Source organism: Scylla paramamosain, chromosome 18, assembly GCF_035594125.1.
Source record: "Scylla paramamosain isolate STU-SP2022 chromosome 18, ASM3559412v1, whole genome shotgun sequence".
In the NCBI taxonomy this organism is placed as follows: Eukaryota; Metazoa; Arthropoda; class Malacostraca; order Decapoda; family Portunidae; genus Scylla; species Scylla paramamosain.
This window is the reverse complement of record NC_087168.1, coordinates 7,743,076-7,765,950: the sequence shown is the minus strand read 5'-3', so window position 1 is coordinate 7,765,950 and position 22,875 is coordinate 7,743,076. Positions and strand designations below refer to the sequence as shown.

At 43.1% G+C, this 22,875-nt stretch overlaps 1 protein-coding gene across 1 annotated transcript; it reads right to left on the bottom strand.

Annotated features, from left to right (window-relative positions):
- Positions 1 to 1,627: 1,627 nt before the first annotated feature.
- On the bottom strand, positions 1,628 to 3,781 carry LOC135109353 (uncharacterized). The gene has a single exon (XM_064020743.1). The coding sequence runs from the start codon at positions 3,779 to 3,781 to the stop codon at positions 1,628 to 1,630; it is 2,154 nt and encodes a 717-aa protein (XP_063876813.1).
- Positions 3,782 to 22,875: the final 19,094 nt, after the last annotated feature.

Sequence of the window (22,875 nt, the reverse complement as noted above, 5' to 3'; positions counted from 1 at the left end):
GCGGCATAATTGCTGGAGATGATGCCACACTGCAGTAACTGGATGACGAATGGAGGAAGCTTGAGTTCCAAGTTCTCCCAGAAAACATCATTAGTGAGGGCAAGGAAATGGAAAAAGTAAAAGATAAAGTTCATGATCTGTTTTGGGGTGAGATAAGACTGATTTTGGATAGCGAGTGATGTTCAAAATACAAGTGCGTGTCTGACTTTGCACTAGCATACCTTTCATTTTCCCATGCAAGTGCAGATTGCGAAAGATGTTTCTCGGACATAAGTAGAATGAGAACTAAAGACAAAAATAAACTCAAAACAGAATCAGTAAGAGACATTATTTTAGCAAAACAATCTGTAAGAAGCAAATGAAACTGTAACTGCATCTCATTCCAACCATTCAGGAGCATAATAATGAGCATGACTTTCCAAGCACTTTTTCCAACTGGTGTAGAAAGTGACCCAAACTATCCAGAAATTCACAGTGATTCAGCCATCGACCTATAAAATGGTGAGTATACGATAGCCTCTCATAATATGCAATGCTTTTCAGAACCCATATTAAATGCCTAACAAAAACTTATTGGTGTCTGGTGTGCCAATGGTATATTTTGTGGTATTTGGCAGCTGACAAAAAGTAGACAGGTGAATGTTAGTGTACGATAATCTATCTCAAAATAAGATAATTTTTGTTGGGTGTGTACGATAATTTCGACAGAAATCTGGGAACGCTGGACAGACACCGTGGTCGCTTTCCCAGCACCTATACCAGCTAAAGTATCAGCTGCACAGCTCACAAATCCCAGTCTCCTGACACCAAACTGTTGTGACGCCATAGCAGCTTCAGGAATCCCATTCCTTGACACCAAACTGTTGTGCACACCCCTTGCAGCCTTCAGGCGTGGTCAGGTACACACTTCCACTGCAGCAGCCCAGGGCGGCTAGCACACACAACAGGAAACCACAACTGCTGTTGTTGTCAGGTTTGTTTGGCTAGTGGGGGCTAGGCACACACACATGCTGCATCTGTCTGGACTCAACAGACTACTGAGAGAGGGAAGGGCAACAAAATACTCGTAGTCTCACTGGCACTCCTGTTTTTATTACCCGCACAGAGCAGTACCACAGGAGATGAGGCACACTAACACGCTACAGTACATGTAAGGCTCGTACCACCAGACCTCATCCAGCAGAGCATCTCTATTGCTGGGAAGCGTGTCCCACCTCACAGTACAGTGGCAAAGAACAGCACACTGTAGCGAAGGTGAGGTGCTACTTGGCCGCCCGGAAGTTGCTCAAGCGAGAAGTTTAGGCTCCCAACTATGACTCTTGGTCATAGCAGTGTTTAGTCCTTGAAGGGTAACAATTTCCAGTGTCATAGCAGTGTAGCTCTGGCAAAGGAAACTTAGCCTGGGTATTCTCTGTTTATTCAGGTTTAATTATTAAAGGTTTATTGAGTATTATGTCAACATATACATATATACATATTGCACAAAGGAAAAAATATACATGAATGTACATAATACACAAAGCGGGCACCAGCCCGCAGGTGGGGGAGTCTTGGGTCCCGGTGGTGGGCGGTGCGGTGGCGCGGCGAGGAGTGCTGCTCGCCGGTCAGGAAAGGAGCTGCGACCTGTTCAGCGGGGCGGGGGCGCTGCCCTGAGAACTCGCAGCATCAGGTCTGTGGGCGTGTGGCGGACGATGAGGGCAGCCCTGGCCTCGCGGCTGCTGAGGAGATCACCGCCTACAGGATGGGCCGGTGGTGGCGGCGTTGGTCTGAGGGCGGCGGTGGCCGGACAGGACAGTAGGTAGTGCACTAGCGGGTGGCGGCTGTGCCTCCCGCAGTGGTCGCACTCCTGCCCCCGAAAGTCGTCGTACAGCTGTTCCCTGGTGCAGTAGCCCAGCCTTACGCGTTGCAGCAACACGCCGTCTGCTCTGGGCTGCTGCTGGGAGGCGTCCAACGACTGGTAGCCAGTGGCGGAGGCGTACCAAGCTGCCTGTCTCTTCCTTGTTTCCAGCTGCCGGTGCGTGTGGCGGGCGCGCTTGGTTGCGGCGAGCCTGGCTCGCGCCCTCACTTGGCTCAGGCTGGGCGGCACATGCCTTGTCACCTGGGGGCCACTAGCAGCTCTCTTGGCGGCTGCGTCAGCAGCCTCGTTGCCTCGTACTCCCACGTGGCTGGGTATCCAGTTGAGCCTCACCCGCCGCCCCTGCGCGGCGAGGCTCTGGAGGCTACCCAGGATGGCGGTGACGAGGCCCACGTTGTCGCTGGGATACGGCTGTTGTAGAGCCTGTAGCCCCGTTCTGGAGTCGGTGTGGAGCACCACGGTGCGCTCCCGCCGGTGTTGAGCGTGCTCCAGGGCCAGCAGGATGGCCACCAGTTCTGTCTGCAGGGTGGAGCAGTGGTCGGGAGTCCTCTCACACACCTCGGCCCCTCTGGTGATGGCAGCAGCGCCCGTCCTTCCGCTGTCAGGGTCAGCCGAGCCGTCGGTGTAGTACACAACACTGTCTGGCTCGGTGACCTGCGCCATGGCCATGAAGGCGTGCTGCCGCATCTCCTCCACGGCGCAGAGCGCCTTGCTGGCGGGCAGCTGTGTGGCGGAGAACTCTGCCGCGGGTGGCTCCCACGGGGGTGGGGCGCGGAAGGTGGGGGCAGGGAGGTCCGCCTGTGGCCAGTTCTCCATGCGAGCCAGGTTGTGGGTAGCCAGCGTGCACTGCAGCAGCCACGGGTTGCGGCGGAGAGATTCGGCACCCTGCGTCCCCGCCAGCCTTAGTCTCCTCTGTGTCACTCCCTCCGCGTCACGCTGCAGCACCCTCGCTACGCGGCAGGCCGTGATCTGCTGTACCCTGGTGGTGAGGGGTACCAGTCTGGTCTCGCTCTGCATGACGCATGCGCTGGACCACCTCGGTGCCCCCAGCATGGTCCTCATTGCGGTGTTTTGTAGCACCTCGATCCGCTCCTGCTGGTTTGGAGAGAGTGCTATGAGGACGGGGGCGCTGTAATCCACCAGCGAGCGAACAGCGTGCACGTAGTACTGGCGCAGGACGGAAAAAGTGGCGCCCGCGCTGATTCGCGTCATGGCCCGCATCACGTTCAGCCTAGACTGCGTCCTCTCCCTCAGGTAGGCGGCGTGGGCTGTGAAGGACAGCCGCTTGTCCACCCACACACCGAGGTACTGGTAGGAGTTGGTCCATGCCAGCTCAACTCCCTGGACGCGGAGCTGCCAGGTTGGATCTGCCGCCTTCACCATCATGGCCCGGGACTTCTCTGCCGAGATCTTGAGCCCCAGGTCCTGGCATTTCCCGCTGATGAGGTCGAGTGCCTGCTGCGTCCTCCTGAGCTTGTTGCCCCTTCCGGTGACGACGAGGGCGAGGTCATCGGCGTAGCTCAGCAGGACGGTGCCAGCGTGGAAAGGCAGTGCCACTAGCTGTTCCATCAGCAGGTTGAACAGTAGAGGGCTGAGGATGCCGCCCTGGGGCGTCCCGTTCTCAAGTACCTTGAAGGTCGACCTCAGGCCCTGGAACCTAACCCTGGCGCGGCGGCGCTGCAGGTAGTCGCGGAGCCAGGCCAGCAGCCTTCCTCGCACCCCTTTCCGCACGAGTGCGTCGAGGATGGCGTGAGGGCTGGCTAGCTCGAACGCCTTCTCGAGGTCGATGAAGACGATGACGGCGGGGCGGTGGTCAATTTGGGTCAGCAGGGCGAGGATGCTGTCTGCCGTGCTCACTCCGCGGGTGTAGCCGAACACATGTGGGTGAGAGGGCCCCACGCGCCACTGTAGCCGCGCAAGCACCATCCTCTCAGGTAAAAATATGAACAATATATACAAAAATTACTTAACATAAAATAAATGATATATACAAAATTATGGAAAAAGAAAGTGTATGTGTGTGTGTATGTCTGTGTGAAGAAAGGAGTAATATGATGTGTTGAGAAGATGTGTAACACATGTGTCAAAGAGCGTGCAAAGAATGTGACAAGTAAGAGAAATGTATAAAGTGATGAAAAAGATATGAAAGACAAAAGCTTGTGCAGTAGAGAGAGTGAAAACGGAAGGGTGATAAATTAACAGAAAACGGAGTGCTAGGAGCGGTGACTTGTGTCCCGCTACAACACTAGAGTCACAGCTTGCCAACAGCATCGCACAGCTGTCTCCTCCGGTGGTCCACACCATAACAAAATACGCAGGCGTCACACGCACACACCTCAGTGTCTGGTACTCGCTGTCTCAAACTACCAGGGAACACGATCCTCACAACATGCTCTGAGGCTGCGGAAGACGATTAGCGTCATTGCGTAACACAAGGATAGTGTATTGCAGACTGTCGCACAGGTGTTGTGTAGGCGGAAAACTGGTGCTTGCTCTCTCTTGGGGGCTGCCACAGCTCCTTATTTAATGTCAGTCCCTCCGTGATTGGCCAATGCTGCTCTCCCGACCAATCACCTTCCATGCCACTTCCAATCCATTTACTTACAATGAGCGTGGAACAGGCAAGCTTTCCAGCGGCGTGTGGCATTCTGGCAGGGCAGGTAAAAGTGTCTGAATGGCCTTCCTGTCCTGGGCCACGACTTTCAACACAGCATTGTGTTCAGGTACAATGTTCAGGTATAATGCAGTGTGAAGTCATGACTAATACAACTAATTCATGCTAGAATACTCTGCAGAGTGTCTTGTATTTGCACAGGTGATGAAATGGAACAGGTCTGAAGAAGTGATATATGGGATAGAACGTTCCCTTAACATGGCAGAATCTGAACAGTTGGACAAGGGGCCTTGCTCTCACCCATGTGAATGACCTGTGACCTGAAGAGCTGATAGACCAGCTCCCTGCATCACACTTTCCTCTTGCTCCATAATTGCTAATAACACTATGTAACAAAATTTCATCTTTTTCTTGTCCTTGACCCTAAACCATAATTTTCCAGTTATTTCCATCTAAACAAAATAGAAAAAAAAGTTATTTTGATCCTAAAACTTTGCTTTTGTGGTTAGAACAATGAATTTACATTTTTTTTTTCATTATAGTATGGGTTATTATTAGTTTTCATGTCAGGTAAAGACCTTTGCAAAATCTCAATTGCTTCTCTAATTGCTTTTGAAATGTTGCAAGTAAGTTAAAACAATGAAAGAAAAATATAAAGTGTTCTAAAGATTTTTAATTTTAATAAGATTTTTTTAAATGACCAGATCTAGCAAGAAATTTCTCATATTTAAAAGAATTTGCTTACATTTCAGAAATCTCAAATCTTCCAAATGTTCTACCAGACACTTTTAGAAGTTTTAAAACATTTGAGAACATTCTATTCAATGTAAACACTTCCAAAATATTCTAGAACCTTCTAGAATACAGTAGAAATATGTAGAAATATCAAGAATTTTCTAGAATGATTCAGAATATTCTAAAGTAGGTTCAAGAATATTCTAGAAAAACTGAGAACGGTTTTGATATTTGATGCGATCACCACTTGTTCAAAATTTGATGCCTCTCCACTTTACTACTGTTCTGAGTTTAGATGAAGTACTTGTGTAATGGCTATCCCCCTTTGTGTCACTCAAAAGCCAGGGGTTATTTATTATTTTTATTATTATTATTATTATTATTATTATTATTATTATTATTTTATTATTATTTTTTTTTTCTAACTAGTTGGTGAGGAAATATCTACACTCGCTGATTTATGGTCTTTATTTTTCCTTCACTTGTGGTAGCGTTAATACTAATTCACACGTCATTCATATAACATCAGGTAGCATGAAGTATCCTTTTAGTAGCGCTGAAGATTTCATTACAGTAGTGTAAATACTGGCAGAACTAATCACTTGACACACCTCACACATTCACCAATAACAATAATGGGCATTAGTGTTTGGGTATTACATAAGTGTACAGTCTCATTCACCTGGCGAGGGTGGTATTATTCACACACGTGACTCGAAAAATAATTCACTGGTGCTTACATAAGAATAAACAACCTCCTTATTACATTTTTCTATAACCCTGGTATAACACAGCCTAATCAGCGTTCCGAGGACCGAACCAGGTGGCTACGTCCCCGTATGATAACGAGAAATACTGCTCAACCTTAATAATCCGTGAACTAAACACTCCGTTCTCACACTATTAAGTATACCTAACTAAACACACACACGAGGGACGCACAGACTTTTCCTTTACATCCACTGGCTTCCTTGTAGTGTAAGCAAGCCAAGATCTCTCTGTAGTGTAAGCTAGCCAAGATTTCTCTAAGTAATGTATTGATAAGAAAATATATCTACAAATATGAATAGTAATTACTTCAAACTTAGAGCGACATACCTGTAATGTAAGCAAGCCAAGATCTCTCTGAGTAGGAAATCAGGCTGGCGTCCCTACGCCATGAACCTCAGTAGTTTTCAGATTCTTCCTCAAAGTAATTCGCAAATGATTGGTTTCAATCGTATAATAAACGTTTACATTACTTTACTCATATCATGAGTTGGTGTATTTGTTCCTCTGAGTAACAAGGTGAAAAATTCTAGCCACAAGCTAATACCTTGCATGAAAATAGTGCCTTTATTCATAAAGAAAATCGATCACCCATTTCCCGCGGGCGCCAACATGTTGTCTGTCTGTATGTATGTCTCGGGGATGTATGCATGATGTAATAACGACTAAATTTTAATTCTTATACTAACTTAATTCTACTTATATTAACCTAATATTACTTATATTAGCTTAATATTACGTCCCGGCACTACACTTGCCCAGTTGATGATGCCACTGTTGGATCAGATGAGGAGCTTGGTGTGTTGGTAGCATGGAGGACCGGTAGTGAGCTTGGTATTTCTGGTAGCTTGGAGGTCATGGGTATAAGTTGATATAGTTGGTGTGTGTGTGAGTAAAAAGACACATATGATGAGAGTTCTTGATTTAATAGTAGAAAATATACACACTTGATTCGAGACAAGATTATAACATGACGATTGATTGTTCTCTCTCTCTCTCTGAAGTGATATGAAATGATGTCAGCAACGTCTCTCACGACTGACTGTGACTGAGCGAAACTGAGTGAGAGACCAAGACTGACTGCTCGTGACTGAGTGACTGACTGACTGGGACTCGACTCTGAACTGAACTGAGAGCTCACTACCACGTGGGCTGTATTTATCAGAGCTAAGTGGATCATGTTTTGGTTTCTGGGGAGAAGAAATGACCAATGAGATGCCAGGAAATGAGGTGAAAGGGCCAATGGAAGAGCTCGTTATCTTAGCCAATGAGCAGCCAGAGGGACCGAGAGCAATCACAAGTGTTTTCCCTTAGGACTGGAAGGTGTGAAATTCCCTTGAGAGGTAGAGAAGGCGGAGAAAGGTTAAAATAGAATAGGCTGGCTGGACATGGGCACACTTGGGATGAATATATGAACACACGCAAGTGGGATGGATGTATGAAACGGTGAATATACATATATATAATAATAATAATAATTGTTAATGAGACTGATACAGATGCCTTCCCCCTCGAAAAATGTACCCTCGCATTTGGATATAACATTAAAGAGAGCAGTAAGATGGGAGCAATTAACAGATAATAAATGACATCAGAGAGAGAGTACAGAATGAGAACCTTAACAGACATATAAGATAATATAATACATGTACAATACATATATGTAAAGATATATATATATATATATATATATATATATATATATATATATATATATATATATATATATATATATATATATATATATATATGATATTGAAATGGAATGATTAAACTTTGGAATAGTAGAGAAGTTTTAGTCTGTAAGAAGGTGTGTGTGGTTAAGCTTGAGTCGCTTGAAGGATCTATTAAATCAGAACTTAATGATACCTGATGTGCACACTCATCATCAAATCCCTTGTTCACATGCTTCAAATGATCGACATGGACGATATGTTCCCCTAAGATTTTGAGATCTAGAATTTTTACTTTGTGGCCATGGAGAGATCCGATTACACGGTATGGCCCAAAGAACAATGGATCTAGTTTAGAGTTGTGATCATGAACTCTGGCAAAGACTATATCGCCGACTTCAGTGAAAGAATCTGTTGCTCTATGATGTTGTTTTCGCAGCATCTCAGATTGTGATGCAGTGAGTTGATCGTGAATGAGCTTATGAGTGAACTGAAAAGCGCAGAGATGACATTTGATGTAGTCATCCATGTTGTAGACAGGACGTGGTGCGCTGTGGAGAAATTCATATGGAAGACATTTGTCAGTACCAAACGGCACGAAATGTGGAGACTCGTTGATGGTGGAGTGGATTGCTGAGTTGATAGAGCAAGCTATCTGAGGAAGCCATTTGTCCCATGAATGCTTTGTTTCTGTTATGTAACACAGAACGTGTTTATTACAACGCTCTACTTTGCCATTTGAACTGGGTGAGTGAGGAATGATGTTACATTTCTTGATATGAAGTTCCTTACAAATCTCCTGTAAGACAGAATTCAGCACCATTATCAGATAAAATGACACAAGGAGAGGTATAAGGACAAATTATGTTGTCAATGATTGTGCAACCAACAGAAGTAGCAGTTTTGTCTTTGAGAGCAACAAGAATAGTGAAGTGAGTGAAACTATTCACACAAACTAGAAGATACTGATAACCGTTCTCCATAAAAGGAAGTTTGAGCAGATCAACAGGGACTGAATCCCAAGGAGCAGAAGTGATGGGGTATGGAAACGATGAACTGTTGTGAGCCAGTGAGGGACGGTGTGAAGTACACTGAGAACAGAGTGCACAGTGTTGAAAGATATCTTTCCTCATAGTCGGCCAGAAATATGATCGCTTTGCTTGTGTGTAGCATATGTCCTGACGGGGATATCCTGCATGGGGTGATTCGTGAACTTGGTAAAGTATAGTACTCACTAGCGAATGAGGTATCACGAGCTGAGATAAACGCTCACTAGAATCGTCAGTAGAGACATCACTCAACTTATACAAGAGACCGTCTTGCATGAAAAACGTATCAGCAGCACTCACTTGCAACTTAGGAAGATTTGTCTCATCACCAGATTCAAGGTAATAAGCAACACTAGAACAGAGGGCGTCTGAATGTTGATTTTTCCTTATCTCATCCATGGTAGGCATGGCAAGATTGTCTATGATGGCAGAGATAGCGGCAACATTGTGTGATAGTGCGTCTGCCACTGAGTATGCCTTACCAGGAATATATGAAAATGTAGGATTAAATTCTTGAATAGTGAGATGCCAGCGAGCAAATTGACCTGTGAAGTTGTTGCCTTTGAAGATCTTTGTGACAGCATAATGATCAGTGTGGACATGAATTTTATAGCATAAGATGAATTCACTGAAATGACATAATGTCCAGATCATGGCAAGACTTTCACATTTTGTGACATCATAATTTTGCTCTGCTTTGTTGAGAAGTCTGCTAACATATGCTAATATGTGATGTTTACCAAGTGAATCTTTCTGCATGAGAACAGCACCGATTCCAAAGCCAGCAGCATCAGTGTATAAAATGAAATCTTTCTTAAAATTTGGAAAAGCAAAGACTGGTGCTTGACACAAGATCAAAGGCATCTTGCTCCTTTTCAGACCAGATGAATGCAACATTTTTCTTGAGCAAATGAGTGAGAGGTTGAAAGATAAGGCTGAAATTTTTGATGAGCTGGCGATAAAATCCAGCAAGACGGATGATCTGATCTGATCGATATTAGTAGGAACAGGGAAAATTTTCACATTTACCTTGTAATTTAAAGTGTGAATACCATCTCTGTTGACTTTGTGACCAAGGAATTTGACTTGATGTTTGAGAAACAAGCATTTGTTGAGTTTGATCTTTAAGCCAGCAGCTTGAAAGTGTGACAGAACGAGAGACAGTGTGTGAAATGGTCCTGTAAAGACTTCGATGCAATGATAACATTATCAAAGAAGCAGAACACACTTTTACCAATGAGACCTGAGAGAATAGAATTCATCAATCTCTGAAACGTTAATGGCAAATTATGTAGACCTTGAGCCATACGTTTGAACATGAGTTGGCCAGAGGAGGTAGTGAAAGCAGTATATGGCTGTGAAGCTTCCTCTAATTCAACTTGGAAGGATCCTGGGTGGAAAATACCGCATTTGAATCACCGAGAGACTGAAGAAGATCACCTAACCCCGGCATAGGATAATGGTCAGGAACAGTGGCGGCTCGTGACTGTTACTGATGGGGGGGCTGTCTCACATTCAAATAAAATCTTAAATGCTTTTATTGTTATTGTTTAACATACCACTGATTGATAGATTATAAAGATAGATAGATAATTATTTAATTCTTTAGGTCTTATCCTAACAGTAAATGGTTGACTTCCTTAGTGCTGGCTTAGGCTATTTGAAAAGAAAGTCCATTCTCCTGTTCCTGTTTTGTGCAAACAGATCAATAACTTTTTCATTTAAACCTGGCATATTATTCATAGAAATCTTCTCTATTGAAATCATCTCAAGTGCAAGTTCTTTCAATGCAGAAACCGCCTTTGCTTCTTGTGCCATTTTACAAAATACTGCTAGGCCTACCTGGGAAAAGAAAAAAAAAAACTTTATACGATGTTTCTGTGATTTTACACCATCTATGATAATCAAGATTGAGCACAAGCCATCACTGATCAATAATATTTTAAAATCATCCCTGACAAATTGAAAAACACGATCGAAAATAAGACCGACGCAAGAATACTCACCTAGCCACAACAACGGCCGAGACAAGACTGCGCTGGACACAGTCCACACTCGCCATTCCGCCCGGGAAACCTCCCCCCATTTCTCCCCGCTTTCGTATCATTAAATAGTAAATAGTTTCCGTACTTCCTCATTGTTTTGCAGTATTTTTTTTTTCATATAAACATATGAGAATTGGTGTTTTCATGTGAATGATAGTCAAACATAAATAAATTAACATTATTTTCGTGAATCCTAGAAATCCACTGAGGGGGGGGCTGCAGTCTCGCAGTCCCTATTGACGAGCCGCCACTGGTCAGGAATGGTAGATGCATTTAGTTTCCTGAAGTTGACAACGACACGCCAATTGCCTTGTGTCTTTGGAAAGAGTAACAAGGGAGCATTATGAGGTGAACAGGCAGGTTCCACTACATCCTGAAGTATCATACCTTGCACAGCTTCATCAAGCAGAACACAACGGCTGTGTGGCACCTTGTAGCTGGGAGTGTAAGATGGTCTGGACTCAGGCATCAGGTGAACAGTGCGAGTGATGATGTCTGTGTGGCCCAGAGGTTCACCAGGGAGCGAAACAACATTCTTGAAAGAATTTAGGAGAGAGAGTAACTCATGTTGAGATTCCGGGAAACCAAGTACAGATACTTGATCATCCATGATAGGTGGGAGAGAAGGCATGTCATGGTTGTCAGATGCAAATATATTATTGCTAAAGGAAGAAGGTAAATCATCCAAGATTACAACTTTCTCAGAGTAAGGCAAGGCTTCTCTGAGTAGCACACCTGCTTTGAGCTTGACAGGTGTAGATGTGACATTTTTCAGCCTGATTTTGCAGAATCCATTGTCATCGATTGTGGTTAGAATGGATTCTAACTCAACACCTTTGCATGGAGATTGTTGTGCATAACAGAGGATATCAGTGCCTGATACAGCAGATTTAACCTTATCGTTTACAAAATATAAAGCACATTCAGATAGCATTACCGGATTTGCTAGCAAAATGTGTTTACAAGGAGTTACACCGTGGTCTGACTGGGAAGGTGAATGAGAATGAGGCTGTGAGACAGGCAAATTAGATGACATAACACAAGAATCCCGTGTAGATAACAACTGATCGCTAGTAGAAGGAAGAGTTGCAACAGATGTCACTACACCAGCAAGAGAGGAAGTATCAGAGGGAAGAGCAGTAGGAACATAAATATCCCCTTGAGTGATTTCATTGATGGCAGGGAAAAGACTGAAGTCAAATTTGCACATGGTGTTAAAGCCTATGAGAAAATCAGCATTAAAAGATACATCAGATACAATATAAAAATAATCACATATGTTTGGTTCCTGGGGTGATAGACAGTGATAAGAGTACTTTCCCGTGAATTAAGATAATTTTCCCAGATATACCACTGAGATTTATATAAGGAAGTAATGTAGTGATGTGATCCTGAAAAGAGGAAGAGAGTTTCCGAAATACATCCATTTTGATAGGGTTAATTGCAGCACTCGTGTCAAAGAAGGCCTTGTATGATACAAAGTGACACATAACATCTGTGAGAATACCACTGAATAATTCAGCATATCGAATGTTAATTGAGTTTGGAGGATGTGTGAAGCATACCTCGTGCTTTGTACGATGTTTAGGCGCATAAGGAGTGAAGATATATATATATATATATATATATATATATATATATATATATATATATATATATATATATATATATATATATATATATATATATATACTCGTATATATATATATAAGCACCGTGGTAATCCCACAGTCTATCTTTCTCTTACTTTGTTTCACCCCTTCTCTTCCCATCCACTTTTTCTTTAACTTGTGACTTGTTTTCTTCACCTTCCCTTTTTATTTAAAAAAAAAAGAAATATATATATATATATATATATATATATATATATATATATATATATATATATATATATATATATATATATATATATATATATATATATATATTACTCATTTTTTTAAAATAGCAACGTGGTCTGCCCACAATCTTTAAATTACTACTTTCCTTCAATTGTTTTTCTTTTACTTCTGTCCAAAACATTATCAATCTTTCTACAAGCATAAAAAAAAAAAAAAAAAAAAGGTGAAGCCTTCAGGATGGATAATGTTATGATAAATTGGTCAGAGAAGGGCATGAAGAGTTTTCCAATGATGGAGCCTGAGACTGTGCATGATAATGCCTGCAGTCTTGTGAGAAATTATCTACCCTTTTGTGGAAGGAACAGAATGCTTCAGGATTGAAGGAGTGTCTTCCTGAACTATTGAGAACAACCCAACACTGCGTGAGAACATGACCAGGCAGCTTGCAACAGTTGCAGATATAATTTCTTGATCTCGATTTCGATCAAGTGTACTGATATTGTGATGAAGGGGATGTGCATCTAATGTAACGTTCACGAGAAGGAGAGAAAGAACGGAAAGGTAGATGATAAGGAGAGATGAATGAGTCAGATGAGGAAGCAGCGAGCAGCCTGAACAGGTCCAGAGGTGGGAAGGGGGCGCTTATTAGAAATAAGTTTACAGACATCATATATGCAATCTGATCTGTGGAATTCGATGTCACTTGCGACCTGGAAATTGGGAGTGTAGCCACACTGGCAGGGCTTCATTAGCTCTCAGGTGATCTGTTTTACTGATCACACCCATCGTCGTAGGGTCGAGGAAAGGCAGTTCTCTCTCTGACGTTTATTGATGAAGTAGGCATGACCGTAAGAACTGCGAACAAGTTCTCGGTCTCAATTTCTTACAAAATAACATTATACACTGATAGTAAACACTTTCAACATATTACAATCTTCATTAACAATACATGCAATACTTGGCACTATGACAATCAGTTTTTACTACAAAATTAAAGTATTTACCTCAGTCACCATCCTTGCCCGTCTTTGAGCGCGACTTGGCTGTGAGTGATGCCCGCAGGCGACCAGTGGGTTAACCACACTCTACTAACAATTGAGCATCGGCTTTGGTGCGTAATATAGCATTGAATACTGATACTACTTACACATATTACACGTTTTCATGCAAATAGAAAACTATTGAATATTTCACTTACGATTACCGAGGAATAATGATGTGAGGTCATTTGTAAACCAATTTGAGTGATTAATTCTGAGCTCAGAGAGGAAGCAATGTTTTCTGGCTTGTAAGGATTAGTGTGTGAGCGGACATGCTGTGAGATAAATTTCTAGAGTTTGAGAAGAGAATGGGTGGTTACAAGCTTAGAATGATTCTGGAAATGATTTCTGAGGTGAGTGGTGAAGTCATCAAAGGTGCTGGGAGAAGCAAATTTGTTTGAATTCACCAACAGGCCAGCAAGACTTGAAGGATAGTGACAGATGCGTGATTTTAAAATGAATATTTTTTTCCTTATCAGATGTGGCTGCACGTGGAGTGCATTCTTCCTCAATTCTTTGAATAAACTGATGAAGTCTCTGTGCCAGTACCAGAAAAATTAGGAAGGTGATGAGATTCATGTATGAAGGTGATATGAGGAGCAGCGGTGGTTTCAGTAAATATTGTGGCAGGTAATAAAGACTGTGAGCATGTTTGCATAAACAATGTGAAGTGTACAGATAATCAAGGAGTAAAAGGCACAAAAATATAAAAAAAAACACACAATATGAAAACACATCACACAATATAACGCAGAATAGTATACAAAATGATAACACAGCCAACAACAAATGATAATGAAAGACAGAAGGAAATGATATAAACACTGACAGTCAGACAGACAGACAGACAGACGTCAGGAGACAGATAGGCAGACAGACAAATAGACCGAAAGAAAATTAGATAAATAGAGAGAGAGAGACCATATCAGCCTTGCAACTTGCCTGCGATAGGCCTTGATACTAGTCTCTCAGTGTTTTCTTGTGAATTCATGTGTCTTCGATCACACAACACCGCTGACCACCACTTGTTTTAATTTTTTATGAAAAATCACCACTTGTTTTAGATTTGATGCCTCTCCACTCTACTACTGTTCTGAGTTTAGATGAAGTACTTGCCTGGTTGATGATGCTTGCTACTGCTGGATTAGATGAGGAGCTTGGTGTGTTGGTAGCATGGAGGACCGGTAGTGAGCTTGGTATTTCTGGTAGCTTGGAGGTGGTGGGTATAAGTTGATATAGTTGATGTGTGCAAGTAAATGATATGTATGATGAGAGTTCTTCTTGATTTAATAGCAGAAAGTGTACACACCTGACTCAAGACGAGATTATAACGTGACAATTGAATGTTTCCTCTCTCTCTCTCTGAAGTGATATGAAATGATGACTGAGCAGACTGACTGACTGTGACTGAGCAGAACTAAGTGAGAGACCAAGACTGACTTCGTGACTTGACTAGGACTTGACTCAGAACTGAACTGAGAATTCATTACCATGCGGGCTGTATTTATCTGAGCTAAGTGGATCACGTTTTGGTTTTTGGGGAGAAGAAATGACCAATGAGGTGCCAGGAAATGAGGTGAAAGGGCCAATGGAAGAGCTTGTTATTTTAGCCAATGACCAGCGAGGCCTGAGAGCGAACACAGGTGTTTTCCTTAAGGACTGGAAGTGGTTGTGAAATTCCCTTGAGAGGTAGAGAAGGAGGAGAAAGGTTAAAATAGAATAGGCTGGCTGGACATGGGCACACTTGGGATGAATCTATGAACACACACATGTGGGATGGATATATGAAATACATAATAATAACAATTGTTGAGACTGATGCAGAACATTCTGGAACACATTCTAGAAAGACTAAGAATACTCTACAGTACTGCTTGACATATAAAATTAGGGGCTTGCAGACCACCAATCAGTTCTGCTTTGCCTGCCTGAGACGACACATCACAAGAGATTGCATTCATTCTCCAAATGCATTCTGCTAAGCTGAAAGCTGTGCTTCTGCACAATGGAAACAAGTATCCATCTCTGCCTCTTGTTCATTCCGTGCATCTTAAGGAGAACTACAGCAGTGTAAAGCTTCTACTGGAAACTTTGAGCTGCAACAAGTATTGCTGGGAAGTTATTGGAGACTTCAAGATGGTGGCTTTCTTGATGGGACTACAATGAGGTTTTACCAAGAATCCCTGTTTTCTTTACCTTTGTGACAGTAGAGACAGAGCAGCACATTATCAGAGAAAGCATTGGCCTCCAAAGACTGACACTACAGAGGGAGCACACAATATCAAACATGAGCCATTGGTGGATCCTCAAAAGGTTTTGTTTCTTCCATTACACATCAAACTGGGTCTCATGAAATAGTTTGTTACAGCTCTTGACAAGGAATCTGTTGCCTTCAGATATCTTCAAGACTTCTTTCCTAAGCTTTCAGAAGCAAAGGTGAAAGCTGGTATCTTCAATGGACCACAAGTAAGGAAAATTATGGTGTGCTCATAATTTCTATAGAAGCTCACAGAAGAGAAAAAAATTTGGGAGTGTTTTATTGCTGTAGTACAAAACTTTCTTGGCAACAACAAGGCTGATAACTAACTATATAGAACTGGTTGAAGCTTTAGTGAAAAGCTATGGTGAGATTAACTGCAGAATGTCCTTGAAGGTCCATATCCAAGATGCTCACCTAGGCAACTTCAAGAAGAATATGGGAGCATATTCAGAGGAACAAGGGGAGCGTTTCTGCCAAGATATAATGAACTTTGAACAGATATCAGGGATCCTTAATCGAAAACATAAACATGATGGGAGACTATATTTGGGGGTTTATATGTGAAAGTGATTTGTTGCATTCACGCAAATCAAGAAAAACTGTTAATTTTTAATCCTAAAAAAATAGTTTTAGAAGTTTTAAAATAAATTTTTGTCATTTGAATATATTTTTGTTTTCTGTCCAAAAATGGTGAAAATGGTGAAATTTAACTATTTTGGGGCAAGAAAATCATTCTAAAAGCTACAAAAGCAAAGTTTGACATTTTCTATCGTTTTGCAATAAAAAGAGTTGGAAAATAACACTTGCTGTCAAAGACAAAAATCGTGTTACATAGTGTAACAGACCACATTTCGTTACATTATAATACTTGTAGTCTGTCTAAACAGAACAGGATAATAAATAGGGATACCTATGAACAAATCCAGAACGCGGAAACTGAGTGAAAATACTAGCAACAAGACGCCTAAGGATTTCATTTCATAACTTCCCTATGTACAGTACCATGCAGCAAGTTTTACTAGTCATATTAGCCAACATCAGGCATCATTTTAACCCAGAATGTCCTAGCCAGGCTACGGCATATTACTATATGCCTGTTTTTGAAATGTAACAACCATTAAACAAGAATAACCAATGTGTCCTCCCATCTCTTTTCTTCCATCAGAAAAAAAAAAAAAAAAGAATCAGCCCTATATGATTACTTTAATTCAACTGACAATATCACAAGGCCTGGAAGATCAACAATTCACTTCTAAATAACTTAAACTTCAAGGAGCCTCGATCTTGATCTTGATCTAGATGGTACAGGATAACTCCTGAGCCAGGCCTTTGGATCGGCAACTCCTGTAGAAGGGGGGGAAAAAAAAGAGAAACGAACAGCATCCTCTATCCTAATTGTTCATACATCTGGCACGCCACATTCTCTCCAGAAACTCTTTCACCGCCTCAATCATCCTTTCATTCGCCTCTCTACACAATCCCAGCAACAACACCATCCATCCCTTTCCTGTCTTCTCCACTCTTTCATTCCTATCATGCCCTAACTGAGTCGGTATCACTTGTATCATCTCATTCCTGTCTCTAGCATACTTAACACACTCCAGCACCACATGTTCCACCGTCTCATTCTCTCCAGTGTCACATCTGGCACACTTTGCTGCCGGACTCAGACTACCTGTAATTCCTTGCATTCACATCTATACACTGTGCCCTCGCTCAGAAGGAAAGATCACGGCCCAGGCTTCCATCATACCTCCTTTCATACCTCGGGGCCTCTTTCTCCTTGTACCATTCCAGGGTCTTCTTTCTTTCCATCTCATTCTTCCATTCATTCAGTCCCACACATTTCACTTCTTTGTCTATCTCATTCTTCCATTTTCTCACATCCCATTCGGCTCCCACTCTGCCTCCTCTTGTTACCACCCATTCATGCTCATTTTGATTCCTCCCAGCCATTTTTATCGCCCACACAACTTGCAATCCATTCCTGACTGTCATTCTCATGCATCTCTTCCTCCATTTGCTTCCAGTGGTTGAGGCTCGATCTTGATCATGATCATGATGGTACAGGTGGCTCGGGATCACTCCTAAGCCAGGCCTTTGGATCGGCAACTCCTGTAGAAAGGGGAAAAAAAAAAAAAAAAAAAAGAGATAAACGAACAGCATCCTCTACACTAATTTTTCTTAGATCTGGCACGCCACATTCTCTCCAGAATCTCTTTCACGGCCTCAATCATTCTTTCATTCGCCTCTCTACACAGTCCCAGCAACAACACCATCCACTCCTTTCCTGTCTTCTCCACTTTTTTAATTCCTATCATGGCCTAATTCAGTCAGTATCACTTGCATCATCTCATTCCTGTCTCTGGCATACCTCACACATTCCAGCACCACATGTTCCACCGTTTCATCACCTCCCACATCACACATCTGGCACACTTTGCTGCGGAACCAGACTTTACGTTCACATCCCTCGCTCGGAAGAAAAGATCACCACCCAGGCTTCCATCATACCACCTTTCATACCTCGGGGCCTTTCTCCTTGTACCATTCCAGGGTCTTCTTTCTTTCCATCTCATTCTTCAATTCATTCAGTCCTACACATTTCACTTCTTTGTCTATCTTATTCTTCTATTTTCTCACATCCCATTCAGCTCCCACTCTGCCTCTCTTGTTACCACCCATTCACGCTCATTTTGATTCCTCCCAGCCATTCTTATCGCCCACACAACTTGTAATCCACTTCTGTCTGTCATTCTCGTGCACCTCTTCCTCCATTTGCTTTCACTTTCATTCCACGGGTACACCTTCCTTGCTATTCTTGCATCATCCATTCTCTCAAGCCTAATCTTGCACCTAAGTGTGGCTTTTTGCGAGTCTTTCCCTAAAGGTGCTCCATCCCATATCACCTCTCGAGGCTTCAATTGCTGTGCACCTTGGTGCACTCAGTATCATCCTTGCTACTCTATTCTGGCCCACTTCTAACTTATTAATTTCATTTTCATTCCATACAATCACATCCATACCATACATTATACTTGGCAAAGCCACACTCTTCCACACTTCTGTCTACTCCTAACTGTACACATCAACTCTCTTTCAACACCCACCCCTTGCAACACTTCTTCATTTGTTCTTCTTTCTGTCCAAGATATCTTAAGTATCCTTCTCCAGAACCACATCTCAGCTGCTTGAAGTCTTTGTTCATCTGTCTTTCTCATTATCCAGGACTCACAGCTGTACAACAAAACTGACCATATAAAACATTTCACAAACCTTCTTCTTGTACCCATTGATACTTTAACATTCGTCACCAAGTTTCTAATCTTGCCAGATGCATTCTTTGCAAGTACTATTCTCTTCTTTATATCCATTTCACATTTCCCATCACATGTGATCGTGCTTCCAAAATAATTAAAGTTGTCTGTTTGTTTGAGGGGTTCTGCATCAAGTAATATATTTATTTGTGGTGGTTGCTCCTCTTTCAATACTACCATCACTTCTGTTTTCTTTTTGTTAATTGTTAGGCCTCTCTGTCTGCTTGATTTATTTAGTGTGTTAACCAGGTCTTGCAGTTTGTCTTGGGATTCTGCCAGCAGCACTGTATCGTCTGCATATCTTATGTTGTTGATGTTGGTGCCTCCCACTTTTACTCCTTCCATATCTCTTAAATCCCTCATTATGATTTCACTGTAGTAGTTGAAGAGACCAGGGGACATCACATATCCCTGTCTTACGCCTCTCTTTATGCTCTGTGTCTCCAACTCTTTGCACTCTGCACTATGTTAACTATCTTTGGACTCAATCCAATCTTTTCTAAGACTCTACCTAGCATTTCTCTGCTCACTCTATCATAAGCTTTCTCTATATCCAGAAAACCTAGGTACAATTTATCGCCATCCTTCTTTTTCTTCTCAATCATTTCATTCACCACAAACATATTGTCCTCAGCTCTCCTATCCCTACGAAAACCATTCTGTTCTTTACCCAGCACTCCAGCTCTCTCAATCCATTTACACAGTCTCTCATTCAACACTGCACTGAAAACTTTACCTATTGTATTCACTAATGCAATTGGCCTGTAGTTCTTCAGCTCATTCTTATTCTTAAATCCCCCCTTATGCAACAGACACACTCGGCTCTCATTCCACTTTCTTGGCACTCTCTCTTCATCCCACACTCGGTTGAATAACTCAGTCATTCTGTCTATCACTACCTCCCCACCATTCTTGCAGAACTCATAGGGTATATCATCTGCACCTGCTGCCTTGCCATTCTTCTGCCTTCTCACACACCTCTCCACTTCATCCCTACTGATTCTTTCATCCAGTTCATCTGCATTCTTCCTTTCCAGTGTTACACATCCTTCTCTCACACTAAACATCTCACCTATCCCACCTACTTCTTCCCAGAACCCTTTGATTGCCTCCCTGATTCCATCCTTCTCTGTTATAACTACACCATCCACTTTTAGACTCTCCACACCAACACTGTCTGACATATCCTCACCTCTCATGAACTTGTACCATTCACGGCCACCTTCCATACCTTTCTCCGTTAAAGATTGAATCACACTCCTTTCACTCTTCACTTTAGCATTCATTATCATTCATCTTGTCAACCGCTGCTGTTTCACATACGTTGCCCATGCATTCTGATACTCATTCTCTGCCTCATCGCTTTCATGCCTCTTTTTCCTCAGCCATCTACACTGTCTACTCATTCTCTTTCACTCCTTCCTAGCCACTCTGATTTCATCATTCCACCATGGTTTACATACATTCTTTCTTCTACCTACTCTCACAAACCCTGTCTGGTTCTCAGCAGCACCCCTCACGTCCTCAACCAGTTTCTCATTCAGATGCTCCACGTCATGCACTTTTTCGTCGTCCCAGCTTCTCTCACTCAGATCAACCTGAAAGTTCTCCCACCCTACATCTCTCAGTCTCCACTTCTTTTTCTTACTTGCCACTTTCACTTCATTCCCACCTTGCATCAAGCACTCCACAACCAGCATGTTGTGATCAGACACAATATCAACCAAACCATCCTCATCTATCCACATATGCGACACAATTTCACGCATTCTTCCATTCACCAACACGTAGTCAATTGCCGATTCCTGCTCTCTTGCACTCCAAGTCACACACCCCTCAGCCAAAGTAACATTCAGATTTTCCAGCTCCAGTTCATCAACAAACTCTCCAAGCATTTCACTATTCCTGTTCACCTGTTCCCCCAGTATTCCCACATGTGCATTCATGTCACCCATAACTAGCACTCTCTCCTCTCCATGCTCTCTCACAACTTTCTTAAGTATGTCATACTTCCTCCTATTTTCCCTCTCTGCTCTTTCACTCATGACAGTCATGTATGCTACCACCAGTACCACCTTCTCTGGTCTGCCACGACCATCCATGCATTCCACTCTGACTGCAAGCACATCGTCACTACTTGTACACTCCCCCACATCAATCTCCTCTACTTTCAGTCCTCTTTCTTTCTTGTAGGGTAGGGCTACGCCTCCTCCCAGTGTTTCCTGTGCCTTACACCCCTTTCCGATCATAACATACTCGCATCCCTCCATTCGTACATCATCTCTCAGGTGAGTCTCAGTGAGCCCAACTAAGTCGAACCTCCACTCCCTGAGCTCCTTGCATACATCCTCAAACTTGCCCACACCCCATCCTCTCACATTCATACAGCCAATCTTCACACATTTACTTGCCTGGTTAGTCTCTTTTCTTCCATGTTCGCTGACATCAGTGGGTCCTCCTCGTCATGCGTCGTCCACACAACCAACACACCTGCCTCGCCCTCATCCACTCGGCCAGTCGACGTCCTAGCCTCTCATTCCCGTTGTGGTTGAGGTGGACCCTGTCTCTCCCGAAGAATTTGTCCTGGTTGAGGATCCCATCCATGTCCAGGAACCTCATGTTGCCTTTTTTCTCTGCCATCCATTCCATCTTGACCTTCATGAGTTCCATGCATATATTGCGGTTCGTTTCTCTTCTGACCTTCTCATACTGCACTCCTTCCCGTGGGTGCCGCAGGACCCCCACCACAGCCACACACATCTTCTTTTCTTTTGCTGCCCTCACTGCTTCTATCACTTCCTTTACTGTGTCTTCAGCACCTGCCTCTACTAAGTTGTTGCCTCCTCCTCCTCCTTGGATAACTAGCAGGCTTCTCTCTTCCATTTCTTGCACTTCTTCCTTGACTTTCCTCTTGACGTCTTGCATCTTAGCACCTCCCATGCTGGTGCACTCAATTTCCCTTCTCACAAAGTCGGGAGTCTTCCTTACCATGCTGTCTCCAATGACACGTACTGGGGCTTTCTTGATTACCATTCTCTTCTTCCTTGGGCGTCTGTCTGTTCTGGCCACTTCCACCACTTCTTGCTGGTCTTTTCTCTCTTCAGTCTTCGTCGTCTGTGCTTCTGCCTCTTTCATCAGGTTTTCTGTCTGGGTGCTCTGCTCCACTCTCTCTTCTTTTTCCTCATCCTGGTTCCTCCACTCATTGAGGCTCTTGCTCAGGCATTCCCTGCAGAGGAACACCAGAAGCTCGAACCCCAGTGCCTTCATGTTGGCCTCCCTCATGCCCACACAGGCTACATGGAACCAGGCCATGCATCTCTCGCATGCCACAGCCCTTTGCCTGTTCGCCACACTCTCCTCGCATGAACCACACCCGCTCATCACCATTTTCAGGGTATTTCAGCACACAGGCAAGAGAAAATAAACCACAAAACTCAGAGAAAACTCAGAGAGCAAGGCAAAGCCACTGATCTTGATCTTGATCTTGATGGTACAGGTGGCACAGGATCACTCCTCAGCCAGGCCTTTGGATCGACAACTCATGTAGAAGGAGAAAAAAAAAAAGAGAAACGAACAGCATCCTCTATCCTAATTGTTCATACACCTGGCACGCCACATTCTCTCCAGAAACTCTTTCACCGCCTCAATCATCCTTTCATTCGCCTCTCTACACAGTCC